The following is a 22,730-nucleotide window of genomic DNA, read 5'->3' on the forward strand; positions in this document are numbered from 1 at the left end:
TAATTAATTAAGAAATGAAGAAATAGTAATTGATTAATAGAAACATGTAAAGAAAACTAGGAATTTTACTACTTTTCGAATTACATTTTTTCCTTCCTCATAATATTACATTAATTGTATCCTTTTTTTCAGTTTTCACCCACTATCACAACAAAACAAGACTTTAGATATCCTTTTGTCATAAATGTAACTTTAGTTTTTTCATCTAGTTTAATATGTAACTTTGATTGTAAATATATTTGGTTCACGTATTTAAAAAAATGTAATTTTGGCCAAATTCATAATTTTACATAAATTACATTCTTTTATCTTAATTCAATTCAATTTTTGACTTAACATGCCACAAACAACCTTTTGAATCGATTAAAATAAAAGAAATGAAACTGATATGACCGAGAGTGAAATATGGAGTTCGTTGAAGTATAAGAAATAAAACAACATAGTTGAGAATTATACGGGGTTTTGAAAAATAGGAGACTAAATAACTCTGTTCCAAACAATATTGAGAATATTTTTTAGATAATTATTTATATTAAGAAACTAAAATAAAACTCAATTATATGAATTAATTTAAAGAAGAAGATATTATTTTTAAATTAAATATTAAAATCATAATAAACACTTCACAACGAAAGAAATAACTCATGCAGGTTAACTTTTTATACCACTTTATTATTAATCACTGTTAATTATTAATTTATGAGACATATAAATAATTAAAACATGTACTTAAATTCATTAAAAACAGTGACTTTACTTTTAACATTTTTGTGATTATATTAAAATTTTTATCAAGCATAGTAAATTATTCGCTTAATTAATTTTGTATTTTTAGAAAAAAAAAATTGTTAACTCTTAATTCAGACCTATTTACGTTTCTATAATAATTTTATTGCTTATTTTTTAATGAAATTAGAAATATCTATAGAACAAACAGTACTTATTAGTTCAAACATACATGTATTATTAGAAAAAAAAAAATTATCCAATCAGAAACCATCATACATGTTAATCACAAACCAGTAGTCTCTTCAAAATCACATTGAAAATAGGTGTTATTAATTAATAGTATACACTGATAATCATACACACTTAGTTTATACTCTTTTGATTCAATGTAAGTACAACATTACATTAAAAATGAGTACCATGACGTGTTACTGTGGACAAGAACTCAAAGCGTGTTTCGAGACTCTATAGAACCTTAAATAACCAATACTCTTTAAGAAAGTGATTTAAGTTTTCTATATTTATGACACACTTCTCGGTCTTTGTTGGGCTCGTCTGTTCCCACTGAGTTTCTCCCATCCATTCGTTTTCTTGAAGGTTTTTATTATAAATAAAATTTTGACATTTTATATTTTATTATCATGCTGGATAACACATCTTTCAAAGTTCACAACAAACACTAATATGTTCTTACGTACATAAATATAAATATGAATAATTTCGACTCACAAAAATATTATTTCAAACTATCTACTTTGATTTATCCAAATTACAACACATTCATTCCAAATACTATTAATATTTTTAATTGAAAATATACTAAAGTAATGCACTTTCCAAAATCAAGAACTTATATATCTATTCTAAAATAAAGAAAATAAAATCACAAATTGAGAAAAATTGGAGAAATAAAATATAAATTACATCGTGATCTTCTAGTTTAAGGAAAACAAAATATTAAATTTGAATTAAATACTAAATGAACCATATTTAATTTTTCACAAACATAGACGTGACGTGAGGGATAAATAAGTCATACACATCAAATTTTATACCATTTTATAATAATCACTATTAATTATTAATTAATGAAATATACAAACTGATAAGATTTAAAGTTTAAGTTAATTACCAATTATAAATGTGTCATTAAAGAACATTTGGTTGATTAAGCCATTTTTGTTGTTGTTCATTTTAAGAATCAGAAATGATCCCACTGCATTTGGACACATCTATGTTCTTATTTTTATCTAACATCTACACTATACAAATAAAATATATTTTATTTTAAAATATAAAATAATTTTAAAAAGTTAAATAAAAAAAATTAAAGTATTAACTTTTTTGTTAGGTGGAGAAAAATTGAATGGTGTAGAGAGTGGAATCCCAAAGTCTATATAACTATCCAGGCCAACGACACCACCTCAAACCACAACACCACCATTTCGCAGTTCTCGCTTAGAACCAAACACCAAACATGGTTTCTTCTTATGTTTGTCTCAATTCCACCATGCTCAGCACACCTTCACCTCTCTTTTTCACTCCCCCTTCCCGCACTCTCACGCTGCTTCTCAATCCCACCAAACCACAAACGTCAAAACTCTCATCTTTCCACTCTCTCTCGGTCTCTGCTGTGCCTGCTAAGGTAGACACTACAGTGAAAATAGCAGAAATCGAAGATCCCCCAAACTTTGATTTCAAAGTCTACATGCTCCACAAGGCCCACACTGTGAACCAAGCTTTGGACGCAGCCATTGCGCTGCGCGACCCGGAGAAGATTCACAAAGCTATGCGTTACTCTCTCCTCGCCGGCGGCAAGAGGGTCCGCCCCATCCTCTGCGTCGCTGCCTGCGAGCTCGTCGGTGGCGACGAGGCCACCGCCATCCCCGCTGCCTGTGCAGTCGAGATGATCCATACCATGTCGCTCATCCACGACGATCTGCCCTGCATGGACAACGACGACCTCCGCCGCGGCAAGCCCACCAACCACAAGGTGTTTGGTGAGGACGTGGCTGTTCTCGCCGGCGACGCGCTGCTTGCGTTCGCGTTTGAGCACTTGGCGGCAGCAACCGAGGGTGTTTCCCCAGCACGCGTGGTTCGTGCGATTGGAGAGTTGGCGAAATCGATTGGCGGGGATGGCCTTGTGGCGGGACAGGTGGTGGATTTGGATTCGGAGGGGGCCTCTAATGTGGGATTGGAGAGGTTGGAATTCATTCATGTGCACAAAACGGCGGCGTTGCTGGAAGCTGCGGTTGTGCTGGGCGCAATTGTGGGCGGTGGGTCGGACGAGGAGGTTGAGAAATTAAGGAAATTCGCTAGGTGCATTGGGTTGTTGTTTCAGGTGGTGGATGACATTCTGGATGTAACTAAGTCGTCCGAGGAATTAGGGAAGACGGCGGGGAAGGACCTGGTGGCTGATAAGGTCACGTACCCTAAACTTTTAGGGATACATAAGTCCAAAGAGTTTGCTGAGAAACTGTTGCAGGATGCGCAGGAGCAATTGTTTGGATTTGATCCCAGAAAGGCAGCTCCTTTAATTGCATTAACCAATTACATTGCTTATAGGCAAAATTAATTAATAATTCATATTTCCGTTGTTAGTCTTAGTCTTTTATGCTGTGCTAATTTTTCCTATTAATTAGAAAATAACATGAATATTGATAAGAACGACATCATTTGCAAAATTATTAATATCAAAGATACATTAATATAATAATAATAATAATACTTAAAAAATGAACAAAATCAACAACAAAGATTAATTAATTTAATAATCTGAGTGAAAAGAGAGTAGCTTAGCTAGTGTAGTCTGACTGAGTGTGCAAAGTATCTGAAAACATTGGATACCGAGTTTTGTCTCTGGGGACGTGTCAAATAGATTTGTGTTCACCTCTCTGCTTCAATGCGTTACTTTTTTGGTAAGTTGTGTGCATTGTTGAGTGAATTTTTTGCAATAAAATAAAGGTCTGTTTTCTAGTTATGTACGCTTTGGCTCTGTGTGTGACCAGCTTTCGGAATTTTTGATAGGATATATTCTTTACTGGCAGGGGCAACTTGTCCTGAGACTCCTCGAACTACATTGGTTCTTCTTCTACGGGAACATGTGATCATTAAATGGTTTTATCTCTCATATTTACGACATCAATTAATTTTGATTAAATGCTATACAGTTTTTCTGATAAAGATTAAATTGATAGTCCCTAAAGTTACTCTCTCTCCGTTCAAATCTGTATTATCTCTTCTTTCTTTTATTTTATAACGTTTGAGTTACACTATTTATAACATTTAAAAGTTTAATTATTAATTTAAAACACCGTTTAATATATAAAGAAAATTAATTTTGTTAAATTAAAAAAATTATATTAATTTATTTTTTAATTTGAAATGAAAAAATATATAATTTTGCTCTAATTTTATAAATTAAAAATATATTTAATCAATTATTTTTTTACACCATTAAGATGAACCATTAATTATGATGTCACTGTGAGATTTTTTTAAGAGAAATTGTCGAAAGATTTAATACCATGAAGTCTTGAGTAAAATCAGAAAATCACTCCTAGCCCTCAACAATATATTTATGCGTATAGTTTTATATTTTTTTATACTCATTTTATTATCTAAGTGACTTCAAACAACCTTCATATTCCTAACCATTTTTAGCAGCTTTTATTGACAATCAATCATCAAAAATTGGTTTTAAATCTCAATCTTTATATTTTGTTAAATAAAAGAGTAAGTAGTATTTTAAGTAATACTTCTTTTTTTCATTTCATCTTTGCTTTCTGACTCCCTCAGTTAGTAGTTTTTTTCATGAAAAAAAATTATTTGAAAATATTGTTTATAATAAAAAACAAGGGACTTAAATTAGTTAGACAAACTTGTAAATATTTTTTCTTTATATTTATTACTTTCTAATGAAAAACCAAGAAAAAGTGAATAAAATTAATAACACAGACCGAGTTTTTCGTAAGGTTATCTTGGTTTTCATATACAAATATTACTTGTATTATATATTGTCTAAACAATATAAAAGTTCTGAATTCATAAATTTTAAAATGACTTTCCCCAAATAAACTTCACTTAAAGTATATAAAGTGTTATCAAACAAAAGTATATAATAATACCAAACGAAATATTGAATTAAGAAAATCAAATCATTTATTTATTGTAAATTTTTTTTTCGGTAACTCTTCTCCAATGTGAAATTTGTTCAACAAAAATGTATATAAAATAATATAAAATGAAAACTTTAAAATATAATAATATATTTTAAAACATTATGAAGACCAAAAAAAACAATCCACCTAACTTAATTAAAAATTTAAATTAATTGAAAAAAGTAAATCATATATTAGATTATTACAGACAGTTTATTTTTCTTAGGAGACAAGTCTTAAAAAAACCAAACCCGAAAGTTCATGTACTAATTTAGTCAACACATGTACTAATATAGTCAACAGAACCTGCAAAAAGTACAAAAATAACATATTCACAGTGAGTCGGTGACAATGTCCGTTAATTCGTTAACTACCATGGATTTTTTAAGCATAGTCATTGTTATCAACTTCATTAGCTACCCATTATATGAACAATTCCATCTTAAAGGCTATTTTCATTAACTAAAAAAATATTTATATTTAATTAATTTCAAATATATAAAGTGCTATTAAATAATATCATTTCCATCAAATTTGAGTACAATCTCAAAATAATATATAGCTGAAGACAATTTTGAAAATATACTATGTTTTAGGAAATTAAAATGTTTGACTAATAATTTTAATTAATATGAAATTTTATACTTTTATTTACCTTTAAATCCATACATAATATTGATTCAAAGCCCGATATTTTTACGTGTTGGTGATGAGAATTGTCAGTGTGCATGCACGCATAAAAAAAACGTGTACGGAAGGAAAGAGAAACCAAAATCTGAAACAATTTGGGATCACTTAGAAGATTTTGAGGGTGTTGATTGAGTTATCATCATGCATGTGTAAGCCACTCTTGTCGATTTTTTTGGATATTTTGTCGTCTATGTATCTTTTCTATTCATATCGTTCACGACTAGTAACGGTTTAGGAATTTAAGATTATTTGAAAGTTAATAAAAATAAATAACATAATTAATATGTAAATAAAAAAATTTATAAATTTATTATCTTAAAATTTTGAATACAAAATGATGTCTTTTCTTATATAAACTTATTTATTACTGTGTACTAATTTTTCTAATATCTCCTTTAGAAAAATATAATGTAATAAGTTCAATATAATGTATATTTTAAGTATATGATAAAATTTACTTGGTTTCTTATTCTTGTTGTTAAAATTTTAGATTTATTGATATAAATAATTTGAGTAATACAAGAACATTCTGGATAAAGTTAATAATAATGCATATAAAAAACAGTATATATTTGTATCAGGGTGATTATGAATTGAATTTTTAATGATCTAATCTATGTCTATTCTGGATCTGGATCCAAATAATTAGATTAGATTTTCAATCCAAATCTATTTAAAAAAAAAATAGATTAAATTTTTTTAAATCTAGATTAAATACTTGAATATTTGGATCAATTTCAAAATCTAAAATCTATTTTTCATAAATTAAATTTAAATTAAATTTTTTAAAATTTGTATCCATAAAATTGTCATCATAGAATTTGACATATTTTTTATTGGAGCCAACCAAGCTAAATTTTATTTAGTTATATTTTATGCTTTATATCAGACCGTTTTCATTATACTAAAATCATGAGTGGGTAATTATATTTTTTCAGGGTTTCCATTTTTTCTATTAATTGAAAATAATAAAGTATAGTGGTTGAAGACACACGAATTAGATTTGTTCTTATAGACGACTATCTGAAAAGGTTAGAAGCGCGAATTTTCCTAATTTTGAATTTTTGCTTCACCATTAATGCACTAGCAAATCTTAAATTTCTTTAGTAGGAAACTAAAAATTCCTTGTAATTTAAGCACCTAATATGGATTTCATGACACCCCGTGATCCACATGTTACATGCAGAGATAAAAACATGATAGTTGTTGACATTTATTTTTTTCTGTTCTAAGTCGTTGTTGACGTTTACATGTAAAGATAATTTAGGTATTTCCAATACTTTTTTTAAAACATTATATTTAATAATTTAACACAATTTATGAAATAATATGTAGAAACCGTAATTAAGAAGGAAATTTAAACATTCCTCCATCATAGTATAAATTGATTTGTTATTTGTTTACATCTCAATTATGAGCCTAACTTGAGCCTAAATATTACTAGTTATCCAAATAATAAATCTAATTATAAAAGATTTGGAATGATTTTATACAAAATCGAATGGTAAATGAAATTTCTTTCACTTTATCTTAGACAGAAAGTATTTTTTTTTTCTCAAGAAAACTTAATAGTCCCAAATAAATACGCAAATATATATATATATATATATATATATATATATATATATATATATATATATATGGTCATTTCATCAATATAGTGGGGTATTCCCTTCCAATTTTGGTGTTGACCATGGTTCGTTAAACTTCTCATAGAAACAAAAACACTATTTACGTTTCCGTTCAAAAGTATTTTAGAAAAAAAATATATTGTGATTTCATATTTGTTAAAATAATTTATTATAAGATATATGAGAAAAACTCGCATTATTAGTTGTTATATAGTTGAATTAAAGTATATGCATAGAAAACAAAACTCAATTTATAAATTACTTTGGTGATATTGGATTAGACCAAATGCTATATTTTTAAGATGGTAGTAACATAATTTCTTTGAATGATTGTTACAAATTCTTAAGTCACTCATTTTCATGTCATTATGTGATCAAAATTTCTACTAAAAATAATTAATTATAAACAGAGACGGTAACTATATATAATAATACGATTAAAAAAATACCAACTCATTCTCGAAAAGATTTGAAGATAAATCAAAAGAAAATATTCTATTTTTTTTTTCATCAATTTATATTACCGTTAGCACTAAATTTTGAAGAAGTTGTTTTTACTCTGAATATCATTTCTATTCTAATAAAAACTGTCTTTGATTCAATTTTTTTGTTTTTTAACTCACGTATTTTTTCAAAGAGAAGCCTGAGACAAACATTTACTTAAACTGTTTAAATGATGAGCTTAAAAAGTTACTTTTAATTAAGTTGAGAGAGGGACTTCTTTTCAAACTTTATATGGTCCTTATTTGTGTCAGTTTTACCTTTGAATTGTAACTTAACCTAAAATATCATATTTCTTATTTGTTTTATTAACTTGTCAACATTTTTTTAAGTATTGATTTTGCGATTTGAGTAGTTAAAATAAATCAATTAGATGATCAATTAGTTGAAACTTTCATTATCATAGGATAAAGAATAGTCCAAAAGCGAACAAAAGACAATCAAGACCATTGAATTTTAATTAATCTGTGAACAATACAAAGCTCATAACGTAATCTTATAAATAGAGGTGTGTTCTTGCAATATCGAATATACCTTGTACATATAACATTGAACTCTTAACACGTATCTCAAGCAATCACTCTTTTTCCTTAGACTAAGATATTTAGGTACTTGTTATTTCCAAGCGGATAAGGGTGTCGTAAAAGACAGTTTAGTAGTCTTGCTAATTATATTTTTGATATCATCTTTAATTAATTATTTTTCACCATTGTTAATGATTTTGCCATCAAAGTATCTTCTTGATCGATATGATATCATTCAAGCTTCGATATATGTTGGTTGAGTACATCTCAATTCAGATAGTTCAAGTATAGTCGCACACGTGTTGAATTGAGTGTCAAGAATATTTTTTACATGTACTCACTCCTCCCAACCTAAGGGCCGAACACTAATTTGATTGACTTGTCTCACCTAATCGAGACACAAACGTTAAGTGAACAATCAAAGGAGTAAAAAGAAGATGCATTGGTTTCATTTATAAAGGAAATTCGTTAGGTTCATCGTATAGTTAATGATATTTTTGATGTTATCAAATTCTCATAGGAATTGGGAAAGAAGGTAGTGAGACACTTGGTGCCAATAAGGTACCGTGCCTTAAACTTTTGGGGACAGACAAGTATAAGAAGTTTGCGTATAAATTGACGTATTTTCAAAGTCTTTCTCTCCACACTTTCCAAATTGGGGCATTTTTTTCTTGTTGTACTTCAGTTTCTCGGTTTTTAAGCACAAAACTTTTCAATGCAACTACCTCTTTCTTAATCTTCTCAATAAAGTTTACGATAGATGGCAGGTTTTGTTCCTTCTCTTTTAGTCCCTTATAATGAATGATTTTACATTGCAAGTCGCCAACCATTTGCAAGAGATTTCACATTTATTGTTCTTTTTTAGTTGAATCTTAATTAAATTTTTATTGACATTAAACACCCCTTTTTTTTTAAATGAAGACTAATCACAGTGTAAGATGCAAAGTGTTAGTTTAAAACTAAATAAAAATAATTTTGAATTATTTATAATAATATATAAAGTGATACGCTCTTTTATGTCTATATTTTGTTATTTCAGTTTTATTCTTAATTATTATTTTAAAAATTAATTATTTTGTAAATAGTTTATCTTGAACCATTATTTAAAAAAACATTTTTTATCTTTAACTATTATTTTAAAAATTTATTTTATGTAGATATTTTTTTTTCTAATTTTACATTTAACAACTACTTTAAAAATTAATTATATATTTTTTATTGATCTTAACTCAAATTTCTATAAAAATTAAAAAATACAACGCGTGTGACAAACTTGTGTTTTTGTTAGTAAAATATAATTAAAATCATATATAAAAAATATTATTTATTATAACCCTTCAATTATATATAACTTATTGAAAAAATACTATAGTTTGTTTTAATCTTAACTATAATTTTAACTCCTTGATTATCATATTGACTGTCAATTTCCAGTTGATATGTTGGAATTCAGTCCTTCCTTCACCTTCATATATTTTTTTTCCCGCACTTCTTTATTATTTTTATTATGTAATTTGACAATTATTTCATTTTTGAAAAGACTTATGGATTATAAAGTTAAAAATGTCTTTCAAATTGTATAATACAAACTGAAAGTAACTTTCAGATTATATAATTCAGAAACTATTTTTAATTTTTAAATTATGTTATTTTTAATTTTTAGATTGTGTAATTCAGAAATATTTTTAATTTTGGATTTTATAATTCAAAAATATAATTTTTAGAAAAAAATGATTTTTTGTGTGTAGCTTTTGATTCTATTATCGGAAAATCAATTTTGACTGCCAAATTGTATAATAATAATAAAAAAAATATTTTGTTACGTAAGGATGCAGGAAAGAAAAAATTAAACTACAGGAAGAAACTACCAAGAATTCAGAATGTTAATTTGAAGGTGAAGTTAGGCCCATGAGATCATCACGCCTTCGCCCCAAGCCCAACATTATGGTATTAAAACTCTCCAAATTAGAAACTTAAAAAATCAAAAACATCATAATATATACAAGTAAAATATTTAAAATATAAAATATAATTATTAATAAAGTATAATCTATTATTTCATTAATTTTGTAGCACTGCATTATTGTTTATATAATATCAATATACAATTTTATTCCTCGGTACTTTAATATTGCTTATAATACATTTTACACAAACATGAAATTAGAGAAATGGTTTACTAAATTTTATGCTGACACTTAATTTACACAATTAAAAACAGAAAATCAATATTGCACGATCATGTCATGGTAAATAAGACAGGAAAAGTAAAACTTGGCCTTGAAATTCAAAGAACGCGCACATCTTTGGTTGTTCAAGTCTCGTTCTGGAAGGGTAGAAGACCAAAGACGATGAAGCTTCTCTGAAGCTTCAAAAACCGAACCAGAACTGAGACCAAACTCTTTGGTGTTGCCGACCCATTTCTTCGTTCACTTCTTCCATGGTTCGGGAAATCGCGAACCCTCACACTTCTCAATTACGTTCATAGCCTCCTTTGCACAATCTTAACACCCATACAGTCAATGCATCAATTAAGCTTCAGCTCACTTTCGTGTATCATGGTTTGCACTTAATTGGAATGTCCGATTCTTTTCACTCACCTTGGGCGAAACTCAAGTGAGACACTCCAAAGTAATTCTTAAATTTCGACTGAATCCCAGGTACTAAGAACTTCTAATCCGGCCCTTTGCGTTTTTATACTTCAAAATTGCAGCTTTAATTTATCCTCTTTTTAGAATTTCTGTTTATACGTACCTATTCTGTGTTCTCTAGTGAGGATTGCCTTTTGGGTGCTGGATCTTGCCACATTCTGAGCATCTTTCTTGCTCTGAATCTCAAAGCCGGAATCTAATTGGTCAGCCCAAACTATGCCCTTTTTGAGGATTGGGAATATTGGTAATTGATTGTAAGGCGAGAGAGAGAAAGAGAGAGGATAGAGTAAGTTAATTGTAGTCCATTTGCCCTTCTAATTTTTCTGAAGTTGGGTTAGGTTTAATCTCTGTTAGGACTAAAATTATCTATGATGGGAGGTCAATCAAGTAAACCTAGTAGTAGTGATGTTCCAACGCCCATAAAAATGGGTACCCATTCTCTCTATGCGGATGATTTAAGTTCTTATGAAGCGGCATGTGTTGAAGATCCAAACTTGCAATCCCTTGATGCTACCATTCAGGAGCGCACCAACAAGGTGATCTCCTCTCTTGCTAGTGGGATTGAGGTTCGTTCCATATCCATTGAGTCACTAGGGGAAGTTACTGGTAGTTTGCTTGAAATGAATCGGGACGTTGCCAAAGTCATTCTAGAATGCAAGCAAGATATATGGAATAAGAAAGACAAGGAGTTGTTCTCCTTGGTAGAGGAGTTCTTTGAAAATAGCCTCCAGACATTGAAATTCTGCAATAATCTTGATAAATGCTTGAATCGAGCACGCCAAAGGCATGTTATGGTTAAGTCTGCAATTACCTATTTTGAAGAAGAGGTGCAAAATGGGGTTGAAGGGTCTACTTATTTGAAGACATTGCAAGAGCTGAAGGGTTTCAAGGAAGCTGGGGACCCTTTCACTGAAGAGTTTTATTCCTTGTTTCAATCAGTTTATGAAAAGCAAGCATCAATGCTGAAGAAACTGCAAATCAGAAAACAAAAGCTTGATAAGAAATTGAAGTCCCTCAAGACACTGAAGAGGGTCTCAAATGCCATTTTCGTTGCTGCCTTCGTGTCTGTTTTGATTTTCTCAGTGGTGGCAGCTGCAATTGCTGCACCACCTGTTGTGACTGCTTTGGCTGGTGCTTTGGCTGTTCCAGTTGGCTCAGTGGGGAAATGGTGTGACTCCCTTTTTAAGCGATATGAGACAGCTCTGAAGAGCCAAACAGAGTTAATCAGTTCTATGCATGCTGGTAGCTACATTACATTGGTGGACTTGAACAACATTCGGGTGCGCATTGACCAATTGGAAATAAAGATTGAATCCATGTTGCAGAGTGCTGATTTTGCTCTGAGAAATGAGGAAGGTGTAAGGTTTGCGATTGATGAGATTAAGAAGAATATAGACGCTTTTGCAGAGACCATTGAGGCTCTGAGTAAGCAAGCTGACGAATGTAGTCGCCAGATAAGAAGAGCAAGGACAGTGGTTGTGAAAAAGATTATTAATTACTCTGGTTGAGAGCCCCTTGTCATCTTCTTTTGCTCCTGCTGCTAAATTGTACTCATTAAACACCAACAACAACGCCACTATTGTGCTTATGATTATGAAAGAAACATAGAAATGTTAACTTGTGTATAACAGTTGTATTCTATTTCTGTGCTGCCTAATTGCCTATACAAACAGTTTTCCTGCTTAATTTTTTTCTTGTTACTCGTTTGCTAGATGAAACTGAACATCAAGTGAATATGTGTTGGAATGTGTGTATAGTAAGGAAAAGTTGGAAAAAGAATGAATAGTTATTTATCTATTAATTCTACCAACGTCGAACTCGTTAACAACCAATATTAGCTTGTATGTATAAAAAGTTGGAAAAAGAATGAATAGTTATTTAATATACGACAATCCAACTACTCTATTTCTTTTAAGAGTGTTAACTTTTTGGAATAGTGTTTTATTTATCTATTAATTACAAATTTTAAAATTATATTAATTACTTTTTTATGAGTTATACATTTTTAAATGTCTCTAATATTTAGATAATTTAAATATATTTGTTAGAGTAAGGAAAATTTATTATATTTGATTGTATGTATAAAAACAACTAGTCAGATAAAATAGATAACAGAAGGAGTAATGTTATCTGATATAGGATTGAATTAGTTTTCAATATTTAAGTGTTGTATTAATTGGGAAACAAACTACTTAAACTCCATTGCAACTAACAGATACTAGCTGTTATAGCTTGACCTTCTCTGTCAAAATATATCATTAAAACTACATTACAAATCTTAAATTAAATCCAACATTACAACGTCTTAGTGAATTCCATTGTACTATATAAATATAAGATCACGTAACACAATTTGATTTTTAGGTTGTGAAAATATAAAAAACAAAATTAACTTTGGAAAGGTATAATATAAGAACTTATGTTTTAGAAATGTGTATAATTCTTCTAAAAGAATTTATCATTCCCACTGTAGATTTTTTTTATGTAGATTTAATGTCGGAGTATGTATATAAGATGTGAAATGATGATCTTGGATTAAGACATCACTTCTGGTAGAAGGCAAAAACCATAACTTAGTAAAAGTAAAAAGACATTTAATTACAGGGTTTGATCTACACTTAGGAATTGAAAATTCAATGGCTTTAACTGCTGAACCTCTTTTCTAAATGCAACATGCAGCAAGAGATGAGGTGATGAGAATTGAGAAGGCTTAAAGCAATGAATGAATCTATTAAAGAGATGAAGGGTGATTGTATTAGTTACATTACAGTGCTATCGATCAAAAAGAGTACTCCACAAAAAAAAAAAAAAAACTCTAGAGACTTTCCTAAAAACATATCTGTCCTTTTTGGAGAATCTGCATATATGTTGTTAATTGCAAAGTGAGAGTGCCCAATTCCACAAACAACCTTCAATCCGTGATTTTATCTGGACTTCAATTTATTGCTATCTGCTTCCTTTCAAGCGCCAAAAACAGAGCAGGAACGAGCGATTTTATTCTCACCACATCCGTAACCACCCAAATTCTTACTAGGTTTCCTCTTCCTTCCTAAATACACTCTCATGAACAGCATCAGAATAGCACCGTTCAGCACGGAATTCATCACCCACGCGCCAATCCCGTTACACCCCCCGGTGAAAAAATGCAGCAAAAGCACCCCAACGTGGCACACCAAGTTGCACCCAAGCAGCATAATCTGGCAGTTCAACACCAGTGGCAAACGGGCGCCGGTCGTCGCGACGGAGGTCCAGAACCGGTACCCGTAAATGAGGAAAAACGCCAGCGTGGTGAAAAGGATCGCGAGAACTTGAAACGACTGCGAGAACTCCAACCACAGGAATGACATGAGCGTGGAAATCGCGTGATAAAACAGCTTGAAGAAAACCAGCTTGCGACGTCGTAGAACGACCGCCACGGTGCTCAACATGTGCAGGTAACGCGACAGGTAGAAAGCGTAGGACCAGAAGAAAACGCGGCCGGAGGGGCGCGTCCCGAGGGGGAAACAGAGTAGCCACTCGAGAGGGGTCTTGGAGCGCCGCCAGAGCCACCGCGTCTCTCTGATCTCCGACGTAGCCGAGAGCAGAAGGCCGGCGAAGATGGTGGCTGAGATGAGAGACATTGAGAGGCTATGAAGCGCGGGTAACGGCCCAAGCGGAACGCGTTGGCCGCGGCGAAGAAGAACCGCTAATATTAGGTGGAGAAAAATGGAAAGAACGAAGTAGAGAGAGATAGAGTAGAAGAGGAAGCACCAGGTAGAGCCCCATAGAGCGTGGTTCCATCGGAAACTCACGATGACGGGGTGCTCGGAGAGGTAGAAGTTAAGGGCCCGCATCACCGCCGTGGCCTTACCGAGGGTACCGCCGGACGGTGACGTGTACATGCCGTAGATTCTGGTCCTCTGGTCCTCTTCACATTACCCTCGTGCTCCCTGGTTTTGTCGTTGTCGAATGTTGTAAATTGGTTTAGTTTTGGATTGGTGGAGCGTAGAGACTCAAGGGGAGGAGAGAGAGAGACATTAAATTTGTGGTGTAGGCAGTAAATAGGGTTGTCCAAGTTGATACGTGGCGAATAGTTATTGATTTGAACCACCCGCTTCAACCACTACGCGCTAATCGAATAACAACTCTAGTAACGGAAAACTACTACCCTCTTCCAACCCTCTTTCAATTCTCAAAAACATGATCACATTCTTAATCCTCAAATTCAATACTAACTATTTTTATTAATTTCAATTTATTGTTTTCCTATACTCTTTCATGTTGAGGTAACATCACTACTACTTACAATTAAAATAAAAAATCAAATAAAATAAATAATAGTTAAAAAATATAGTTTTATTAAAAGTAAGAAAATTACCTATATGTGTTTTCATCCTCGAGACACCTGTTTATGTCAATGTTGTTATTATGATTATGTTATTGCTTTTATTTATTATCTTGAGGTATTGAGTTAATATTTTTCTTTTTTTATATGATATTTAATATTATCATTTTTATTTAATAGGTGACTTAAACTTAATTAGATTATTCTCATCAAAATGGATTGTCACCACTACTTATCACTACAAGAAAAAAAAGTTATTTAGACACTAGAATAGTGCAATCACATATTTTGACTGAAATAACCGTTGATTTTAACGAATGTAATAACGATTGAATAACTTGTTAATGAAATTAGTTCGTATAGTAACTGAAATAATGACAAAAAATATTAGTGACAAAAATTTGGTTGCTAAATCAATGACTGTGAAAATTATAATAAATTGTTTCATTTAATCATCGAATTAGTCATCAAATAAAGTGATTTTGTAGTGATCGATATGTTACTCGTAGCTAACTTCTTTTTTTTTTTTTTGCACCTTCATTTTTTCTCCTTTAGAAGTGAAAAAAAAAATAGAGAAATAGTTAGTAAAATCTTAACAAAGAACTATCGATAAAATTGTTTGTAGAAATACTTGATCCTTTTGTAAAATTTTAGACCTTAAATAAAAATTTAAAATAATTAAAATCATGAAATGAAGATCGAGATGTTACTCATATAGTTTCAGTTCTTCTTTTTTCACCTTCCTTTTCTCTCCTTTAGAAGTGAAAAAAGAAACAAAAATAAAAAAAAGTTAGTAAAATCATAACAAAGAGCTATCGATAAAGAGATATCGATAAAAGTGTTTGTAGAAATATTTGATCGTCTCATTAAAATTTTAGACCTTAAATGAAAATTTAAAATAATTAAAATCATGATGAAGACCGAGACGTTATTCATAGCACACTTTTTTTTCACCTTCATTTTTTCTCCTTGCACCCCTTAAATTCAAATATCCTCTTTTATTCTAAGGTTAATCTTTAGTCAAATCTTAATTTGCAATCTTCATTTCCGTGGCACCTTCCTCCATCTACCTTATGCCCCTTCCTCGTTTCTTTGCTAGACACAAACTTAATCTGCACATGAGGAATTCATATTACTTTTAATTTCAAAATTAAGAAAATAAATTTATAAATTTTTATCTTTATATAATACTAAATTTTTTGTACTCAATGTAAAACTTAAATTTATATTTAAGTTCTCAGTACATGATTCAACAACAAAATTTCAAAAATAATTATTTCAGAAGTTATTTTTGAATAAAGAAATGTATTCTAGAACAATCATTTTGAAATATTAACAAAATTTGTGAACCAGTGTTTCAAAAATCATTTTTGAATTTAAAAATACGTTCTGAAACATTCAATTGTACTGAGTATTCCAAAAGACATTTTTTGGATCTTGAAGTGACTTCAAAAACACCCAAAATTCGGAAAGTATAAAAAACAGTGAGGTTTAGTGATTTTTATTATAAATTTACTAAGGGTAGTTTGGGGATTACAACTTTTATGGTCGTACAGGGAAAAGAGTGGGGGTGCAGGAGGAAAAGGCCTCTTTAATCGTAATGCACAATGGCCCAAACTGGCAGAAAATGAAATGGGCCAAGTTGCATAGTCACTGTGATCATTTATGGGGCCTTCTCCCTGCACCTCCAACAGTTCTTCTGTACCCCCAAAAAATACTTTTATACCCTTATTTATTATTTGCGCGAGTGGATGAAATTCGTTGGGACGCAGTAAATTTCATTTACTGCGTCACCAACCTCCTGCACCCCCAAAACTTCACTCTTAGTATTTTTCTCGTGTTTCGTTGTTCTCCATCCCAGTGCTTTTGCTCTCATTCTCTTCTCCGTGGTCCCTTAGAGTTTTTTCTGTTTGCTCCGTTTCATAAACAAGAAAACCCGTTTGACGAAAAAAGCAAAATTTACTGGAAACGGATTACAGAATCCGTTTCATACACTATGAAACGGATTCTGTAATCCGTTTCTTAAAAAAATTAATTTTTTTATGAAACGGATTACGGAATCCGTTTCATACACTGTGAAACGGATTCTGTAATCCGTTTCTTAAAAAAATTTGCAAATTTTTTTAGGAAACGGATTACGGAATCCGTTTCACAGTGTTATGAAACGGATTTTGTAATCCGTTGCATAAAAAAATTTGCAAATTTTTTTATGAAACGGATTACAGAATCCGTTTCATAAACACGAAACGGATTCCACAATCCGTTTCAAAAAAAAATTTGCAAATTTTTTTAGGAAACGGATTACAGAATCCGTCTCATACACTGTGAAACGGATTCTGTAATCCGTTTCCTAAAAAAATTTGCAAATTTTTTTAAGAAACGGATTACAGAATCCGTTTCATAGTGTATGAAACGAATTCTGTAATCCGTTTCCAGTAAATTTTGCTTTTTTCGTCAAACGGGTTTTCTTGTTTATGAAACGGAGCAAACAGAAAAAACTCTAAGGGACCACGGAGAAGAGAATGAGAGCAAAAGCACTGGGATGGAGAACAACGAAACACGAGAAAAATACTAAGAGTGAAGTTTTGGGGGTGCAGGAGGTTGGTGACGCAGTAAATGAAATTTACTGCGTCCCAACGAATTTTATCCACTCGCACAAATGATAAATAAGGGTATAAAGGTATTTTTTGGGGTACAGAAGAACTGTTGGAGGTGCAGGGAGAAGGCCCCTCATTTATACGATAGAATAATGGATAGAATAGACTAGAATAAATAAATAAATAAATTAATAAATTAATTAATTAATTAATAAACGAGCAAATAGAAGAAAGCACGTAGAGAACCTGGAACCTTCCACGAGGTTTTCGGTAAGAACCAAATTTGGGGCTTTGAGACGCAGGATTTACTTTTCTATCACAATTCTTGTGCCTTTCCCAGCCATTTGTCATTCCCTCGACCAAATTGTAAGTTCATCTTTTGAGATCTTATTTCAGTGTCAATTCATGTTTATAATTTTCTATTTTCATATTCTGAGACCAGATCTGCATCTCTTCTCTTTTTGAATCCTGTTTCATGTTTTTTTTTTTTTTTTTTTTCGTTTTCTCGTTCCGCTAATTTCCACGTTCAATCTCTAGATTTATCCGTCGATTCTTCTATTGATTAATTTTAGATCTTAGTACAATTCGCTGATTTGTATTTTAGTACGGTCTTGTCGGTGACGATGATGTGATATAGCGTTATGATGATTTTCTGGGTGACATTGTAGGGTTTGGTTGGCATTGTAATTGATTTTATTTGTGAAGATCTGAGTGAGGGATTAGGCAAATGACGAGTGGTTTTGGGGAATCAACGAGAGCGTCTGCTCCGAGCCCGTCATGCTCGGGTAACAGTTCAAACGATGCTGGTGATTTCGAATGCAACATATGCTTCGATTTGGCGCAAGAGCCCGTGATCACTCTCTGTGGTCACCTATTCTGTTGGCCATGCCTTTATAGGTGGCTCCATCATCATTCCCATTCTCAGGAGTGCCCTGTTTGCAAGGCCCTTGTGCAGGAGGAGAAATTGGTGCCTCTTTATGGAAGGGGCAAAACACAGACTGATCCCAGGACCAAATCATATCCTGGAATGGAGATCCCCCACCGTCCTTCGGGGCAGAGGCCGCAAACTGCGCCGCCCCCACCTCCTCCCGAGGCTAACCCTTTCGGGAGTTATGGGTTTGGACTCATGGGAGGGTTCATTCCCATGGCAACTGCCAGATTTGGGAACTTCACACTTTCCACCGCTTTTGCTGGGTTTATCCCATCACTGCTCAACATTCATTTCCATGGCTTTCAGGATGCCACTGTCTATGGGACAACTTCTGGTTATCCCTTTGGTTTTAATAGCTTTCACGGAGGGGGCGCACGGGGGTATCATCAGGCAACTGGTGGCCAAGTGCAGCGGCAGGAAGACAATGTTTTGAAGAATCTGCTTATGTTGATTGGGTTTCTTGTCCTCCTTACTGTTATTTTTGTGTGGTAATGCATTTGTGTCGACGTTACAATACCTCTTGAGGAGTTATGTGTAAATATTTTAGCCGATTGAAGAGGGAATTCTATGTTTGGGAATGCTGCTACCTGTTTGACTCGTATTAACTGTATCATAAGCATCCGGTGAACTTGAATTGTACCTGTTTGATCTTTATGACCTGCCTGCAGTTTTACTGTCTTTTAGTAGCTTCTCTCAAGTCATACCATGTTCTTTGGTAGTAGGTTCACATAGCCGTGAAGTTTAAATAATCTCCTCCTTGAGTATTTTTAGAAGAAAAAATGAAATTAATTTTTCTAGTGTTAAAATTACTGTGTATAAGTTAATATTATAGCCGTTTTCACATATTTGCTTCTCCAATAGTTAATTTTTAACTTTCCCAGAAACTAATTTTTAGTATATGGAAAACCTAATTCCATTTTCCTGTTCTTTTCGTCTTCTAGAAATGTTAGTAAAAAAGTTTATCATAACATGCCCCTTACTAGGAAGGAACAAGAATAGTTGGTAGCTTCACTACTGTAGCATGGTCTTTAGCAGCAAGACTTTTGCTTTTTGTACCACATCTCATTATTTGAGAGTTATTGTGAATCTGTGATTGATAGCTGCAATTTTCCATGCTATTTGCCTCCTTCCTACCGTCAAATTGAGGGTGTCTGGTTTCAAAAAAATGGAAACTGTTGGATGTTTTAAAGATTCTGAATTTTTTTACAAATCTGGGTAATTTTTCACCACAAGCAGGTTTTCAAATTATATTACGAATCTATTCATGCAGCGGGGATCACGATTTTAAACATAGAAGATGTATACTCCTAATGATTTTTGTAAGTCAATTCATCAACATTCTTGTCATATTAGAAGTCGTGTGGGTATACAACTTCCATAGTAAGTAAAATTACCAACATCAAAAATAAAAGATATTAAATTTTAGTCATTAATAATCAAGAAAAGATGATAATTCAATCCCAAAATTAAGACATGATAAGTTATATACAGATAAAAATCACTAAAGTAACAAAAAAGTTATTTCTCTAGTTGTCTATTTCTTTCTTTAATATCCTTTCAGTAGAAATGCTTAACAATAATTTTACTAGACATTTTACTGCCAACAGAAAAAAGTGATATTCTAATTGTTGTGTTTCTGACAACTGCTCCTTGCATGAGCAGATAGATAGTGGCCACTTGGTAGAGATTCTTGCTTCTCTAACAAGGTGTGGTTTGAATATTGATTAGTCATTTAAGCGACTTACTTCTTTGAACTAGAATGTACCACTAGTTCAAGCAAGGACTTGATGTATTAACCTTGGGTTGACTTTGCGACTTCAGTTTGAATGCATGTTGGAAGTCGATTACCTTGCTGGAACAAGTCCACGGAATACATGAATATACATAATATTTACTCGATAGTCACTGAAAAGGATAGCAAAATTTTTAGTGGCTGTCATCTAAAACCCGTCCCCATCAGCTCGCTATTAGTATGCAAAGCATAGACTTTTCTCGATAGTACTCCGTGTGTCTATACTGTGTGGAAAAAAAGGAGGAAAAACATGGTAAGATATTTTAGTGGCTATCATATAAACTTTACCAGGAATTGTCATGGAAATTCAAGCGAAGATATAAAGAAGCTATGCATATATTATAATTTTATAATCAAAATGGTCACTACCATACTACTGCAATTAGGCCATAAAAGGCATCGACCACACAAAAAGTTATTATCATGCAGGAATGGCTCATGTCAAGCCATTTATCTCTCTTTTTAATTAATAATAAAAAGTACGCTATGACTTTTGCAGAGGATTATTTGGTTAAAGGACATTGTTTATACAAATCACTAGGTCTACATTCATGCTTTTCTGTAAGGAAACTTTCATCTGTAATGGCTACGCAAGGAAAACTATACCATGTAAACCATTACAAACCGAAGTCGTACGTCCCTAACGACTTCCAATTGGAAGTCGTATAACCCACACGACATTTTGTGAAAGTTGTACACGACTTCTAATATTACAAAAATGTTGTATAATTGACTTACAAAAATTGTTAGGGGTATACTCTTTTATGTGATCTGAGCATTTAGTTAACTTGCTTGTAAATAATTCCATCAGATATCATTGTTTTTACGTATAATTATTTTGTTTTGGATTTTGGCCAACGAACTTTGGAGGTTCTATGGTTTTTATTGGAATGTTTGGAGAAGAGAACGTAACTGGGTGGGAAAATAGATTAAAGAGAAAGTGGAAAGAAAAGCATACTTTTCAAAACAGGAGGGCAATGTTTTCTTTTCTCTTCTGCATTTTTATTTTTTATTTCAAATTTTAAAATTTCACCTTTTTATTCATGGAATCATAGGGCAAAGCTTTTGTTCTAAGAAGCTTCGACAGACATAAGGTTACTGATACAATGGTGTGGTAGTAAGGGTGAATATTGGTTTACAGATAATGGTTGAAGGTTTATTTAATATGAAAAAAATGAAAAACTGTTAATAAGATGCTAGAGAGGCTAAAAGACGGGTTTATTTTTGTGTAGTTCAAAGTTCCTAATCCCAATTAATTACTTGGGTTAAAGATGGAACTATAATGAAGACAGACTGTTAAAGCAAATCCTTACATTTCAATTTTCATTAGTTCAGAAGTAGATAACTAAGTTTTTTTCTTCACATGTTATGATTGATAATTACAGTATTTAATCTGATGACTTTTCTTGTTTCTTGTTCTTATTATCAGTATCAATCAAATTAATTTTCAGCATCAAACTTTCATTTTCAGATTATTTAATCTGATTAAAGAGTTCATTTTTATAATCATGCTATTGTTATGACTTATTTATTAATTTTGTTAATTAATTTCAATAAAAATCTAACGAGCTCTTTTAGTGATTTTTTTTATACGCAAGATTCGCTGTTAAAGAAGTTTAAGGAAATTAAATCTAGGTTGGCCCATATAAAAAAATATTGCTTGGATTAAGCAGTAATTTTAACACAAACAAGGGTAAATAATCACGTATGTTTTTTGTTTTGTATTTTGTTTGATGTATCTGAAGTTTGTTTGTGATTTTTTACATTTATTATTTCGTGAACAAATTTTCTGATGGTACGTCTGAGTTAACTATGGAAAATTTTCCAACATACTTTTGAAGCACAAAAGATACGCGTGCGATACTTCTAATTGATAACATATGCTAAATTTCATCAATTCGATTTTTATTTATGTAATTTGTAATACTAAATTTATATATTATGACTTGGAATAAAATTAAATTCTGACTAAAAAGTCTATCTGTTATAATTAATGAGTATTGAGACCTCAAACTAGGATATTTGAAGCTTTTGTATCATATGCTCTTTTCTTTTTTATATATTCATGAAAATATATTTTATTAATATTTTAATTAATCCGAACAAAAAAATAAAAAAACTCTATTATATCTTATTAATAAAATATCTTTTGTAGATGATAACTTATTTTATTAATTGCATGATCTTATTCAGTAATTAC

General features: G+C 31.6%; 4 protein-coding genes across 5 annotated transcripts; 3 read left to right on the forward strand and 1 right to left on the reverse strand.

Moving 5' to 3' along the window:
• Positions 1 to 2,130: 2,130 nt before the first annotated feature.
• Positions 2,131 to 3,396, forward strand: LOC114173016 (geranylgeranyl pyrophosphate synthase 7, chloroplastic-like). Its single transcript, XM_028057206.1, has one exon. It carries the CDS (start codon positions 2,207 to 2,209, stop codon positions 3,302 to 3,304), a length of 1,098 nt encoding a protein of 365 aa, XP_027913007.1. The 5' UTR covers positions 2,131 to 2,206; the 3' UTR covers positions 3,305 to 3,396.
• A 7,112-nt stretch (positions 3,397 to 10,508) lies between these two features.
• Positions 10,509 to 12,572, forward strand: LOC114173879 (UPF0496 protein At2g18630-like). The gene is made up of 2 exons (XM_028058538.1): positions 10,509 to 10,895; positions 11,008 to 12,572. Exon 2 carries the CDS (start codon positions 11,255 to 11,257, stop codon positions 12,392 to 12,394), a length of 1,140 nt encoding a protein of 379 aa, XP_027914339.1. The 5' UTR covers positions 10,509 to 10,895; positions 11,008 to 11,254; the 3' UTR covers positions 12,395 to 12,572.
• An 887-nt stretch (positions 12,573 to 13,459) lies between these two features.
• LOC114173882 (elongation of fatty acids protein 3-like) lies at positions 13,460 to 15,027 on the reverse strand. Of its 2 annotated transcripts, XM_028058541.1 has the most exons (2): positions 14,637 to 15,027; positions 13,460 to 14,513 (listed from the first exon to the last, which is right to left on the reverse strand). In XM_028058541.1, the coding sequence occupies exons 1-2, from the start codon at positions 14,765 to 14,767 to the stop codon at positions 13,847 to 13,849; spliced, it is 798 nt and encodes a 265-aa protein (XP_027914342.1). In that variant the 5' UTR covers positions 14,768 to 15,027; the 3' UTR covers positions 13,460 to 13,846. The 2 variants fall into 2 exon arrangements, with proteins under 2 accessions (XP_027914342.1, XP_027914341.1); XM_028058540.1 differs by having other exon boundaries at positions 13,460 to 15,024.
• Positions 15,028 to 18,021: 2,994 nt separating this feature from the next.
• On the forward strand, positions 18,022 to 19,424 carry LOC114173883 (E3 ubiquitin-protein ligase RNF185-like). Its single transcript, XM_028058542.1, has 2 exons — positions 18,022 to 18,173; positions 18,476 to 19,424. Exon 2 carries the CDS (start codon positions 18,535 to 18,537, stop codon positions 19,228 to 19,230), a length of 696 nt encoding a protein of 231 aa, XP_027914343.1. The 5' UTR covers positions 18,022 to 18,173; positions 18,476 to 18,534; the 3' UTR covers positions 19,231 to 19,424.
• Positions 19,425 to 22,730: the final 3,306 nt, after the last annotated feature.

The sequence above is a fragment of the Vigna unguiculata genome, chromosome 2, assembly GCF_004118075.2.
Source record: "Vigna unguiculata cultivar IT97K-499-35 chromosome 2, ASM411807v1, whole genome shotgun sequence".
Classification (NCBI taxonomy): domain Eukaryota; kingdom Viridiplantae; phylum Streptophyta; class Magnoliopsida; order Fabales; family Fabaceae; genus Vigna; species Vigna unguiculata.

Bases quoted from the DNA above. Each gene is read 5' to 3' on its own strand.
- LOC114173016 (XM_028057206.1), top strand. From the start codon at position 2,207: ATGGTTTCTTCTTATGTTTGTCTCAATTCCACCATGCTCAGCACACCT.
- LOC114173879 (XM_028058538.1), top strand. From the start codon at position 11,255: ATGATGGGAGGTCAATCAAGTAAACCTAGTAGTAGTGATGTTCCAACG.
- LOC114173882 (XM_028058540.1), bottom strand. From the start codon at position 14,767: ATGTACACGTCACCGTCCGGCGGTACCCTCGGTAAGGCCACGGCGGTG.
- LOC114173883 (XM_028058542.1), top strand. From the start codon at position 18,535: ATGACGAGTGGTTTTGGGGAATCAACGAGAGCGTCTGCTCCGAGCCCG.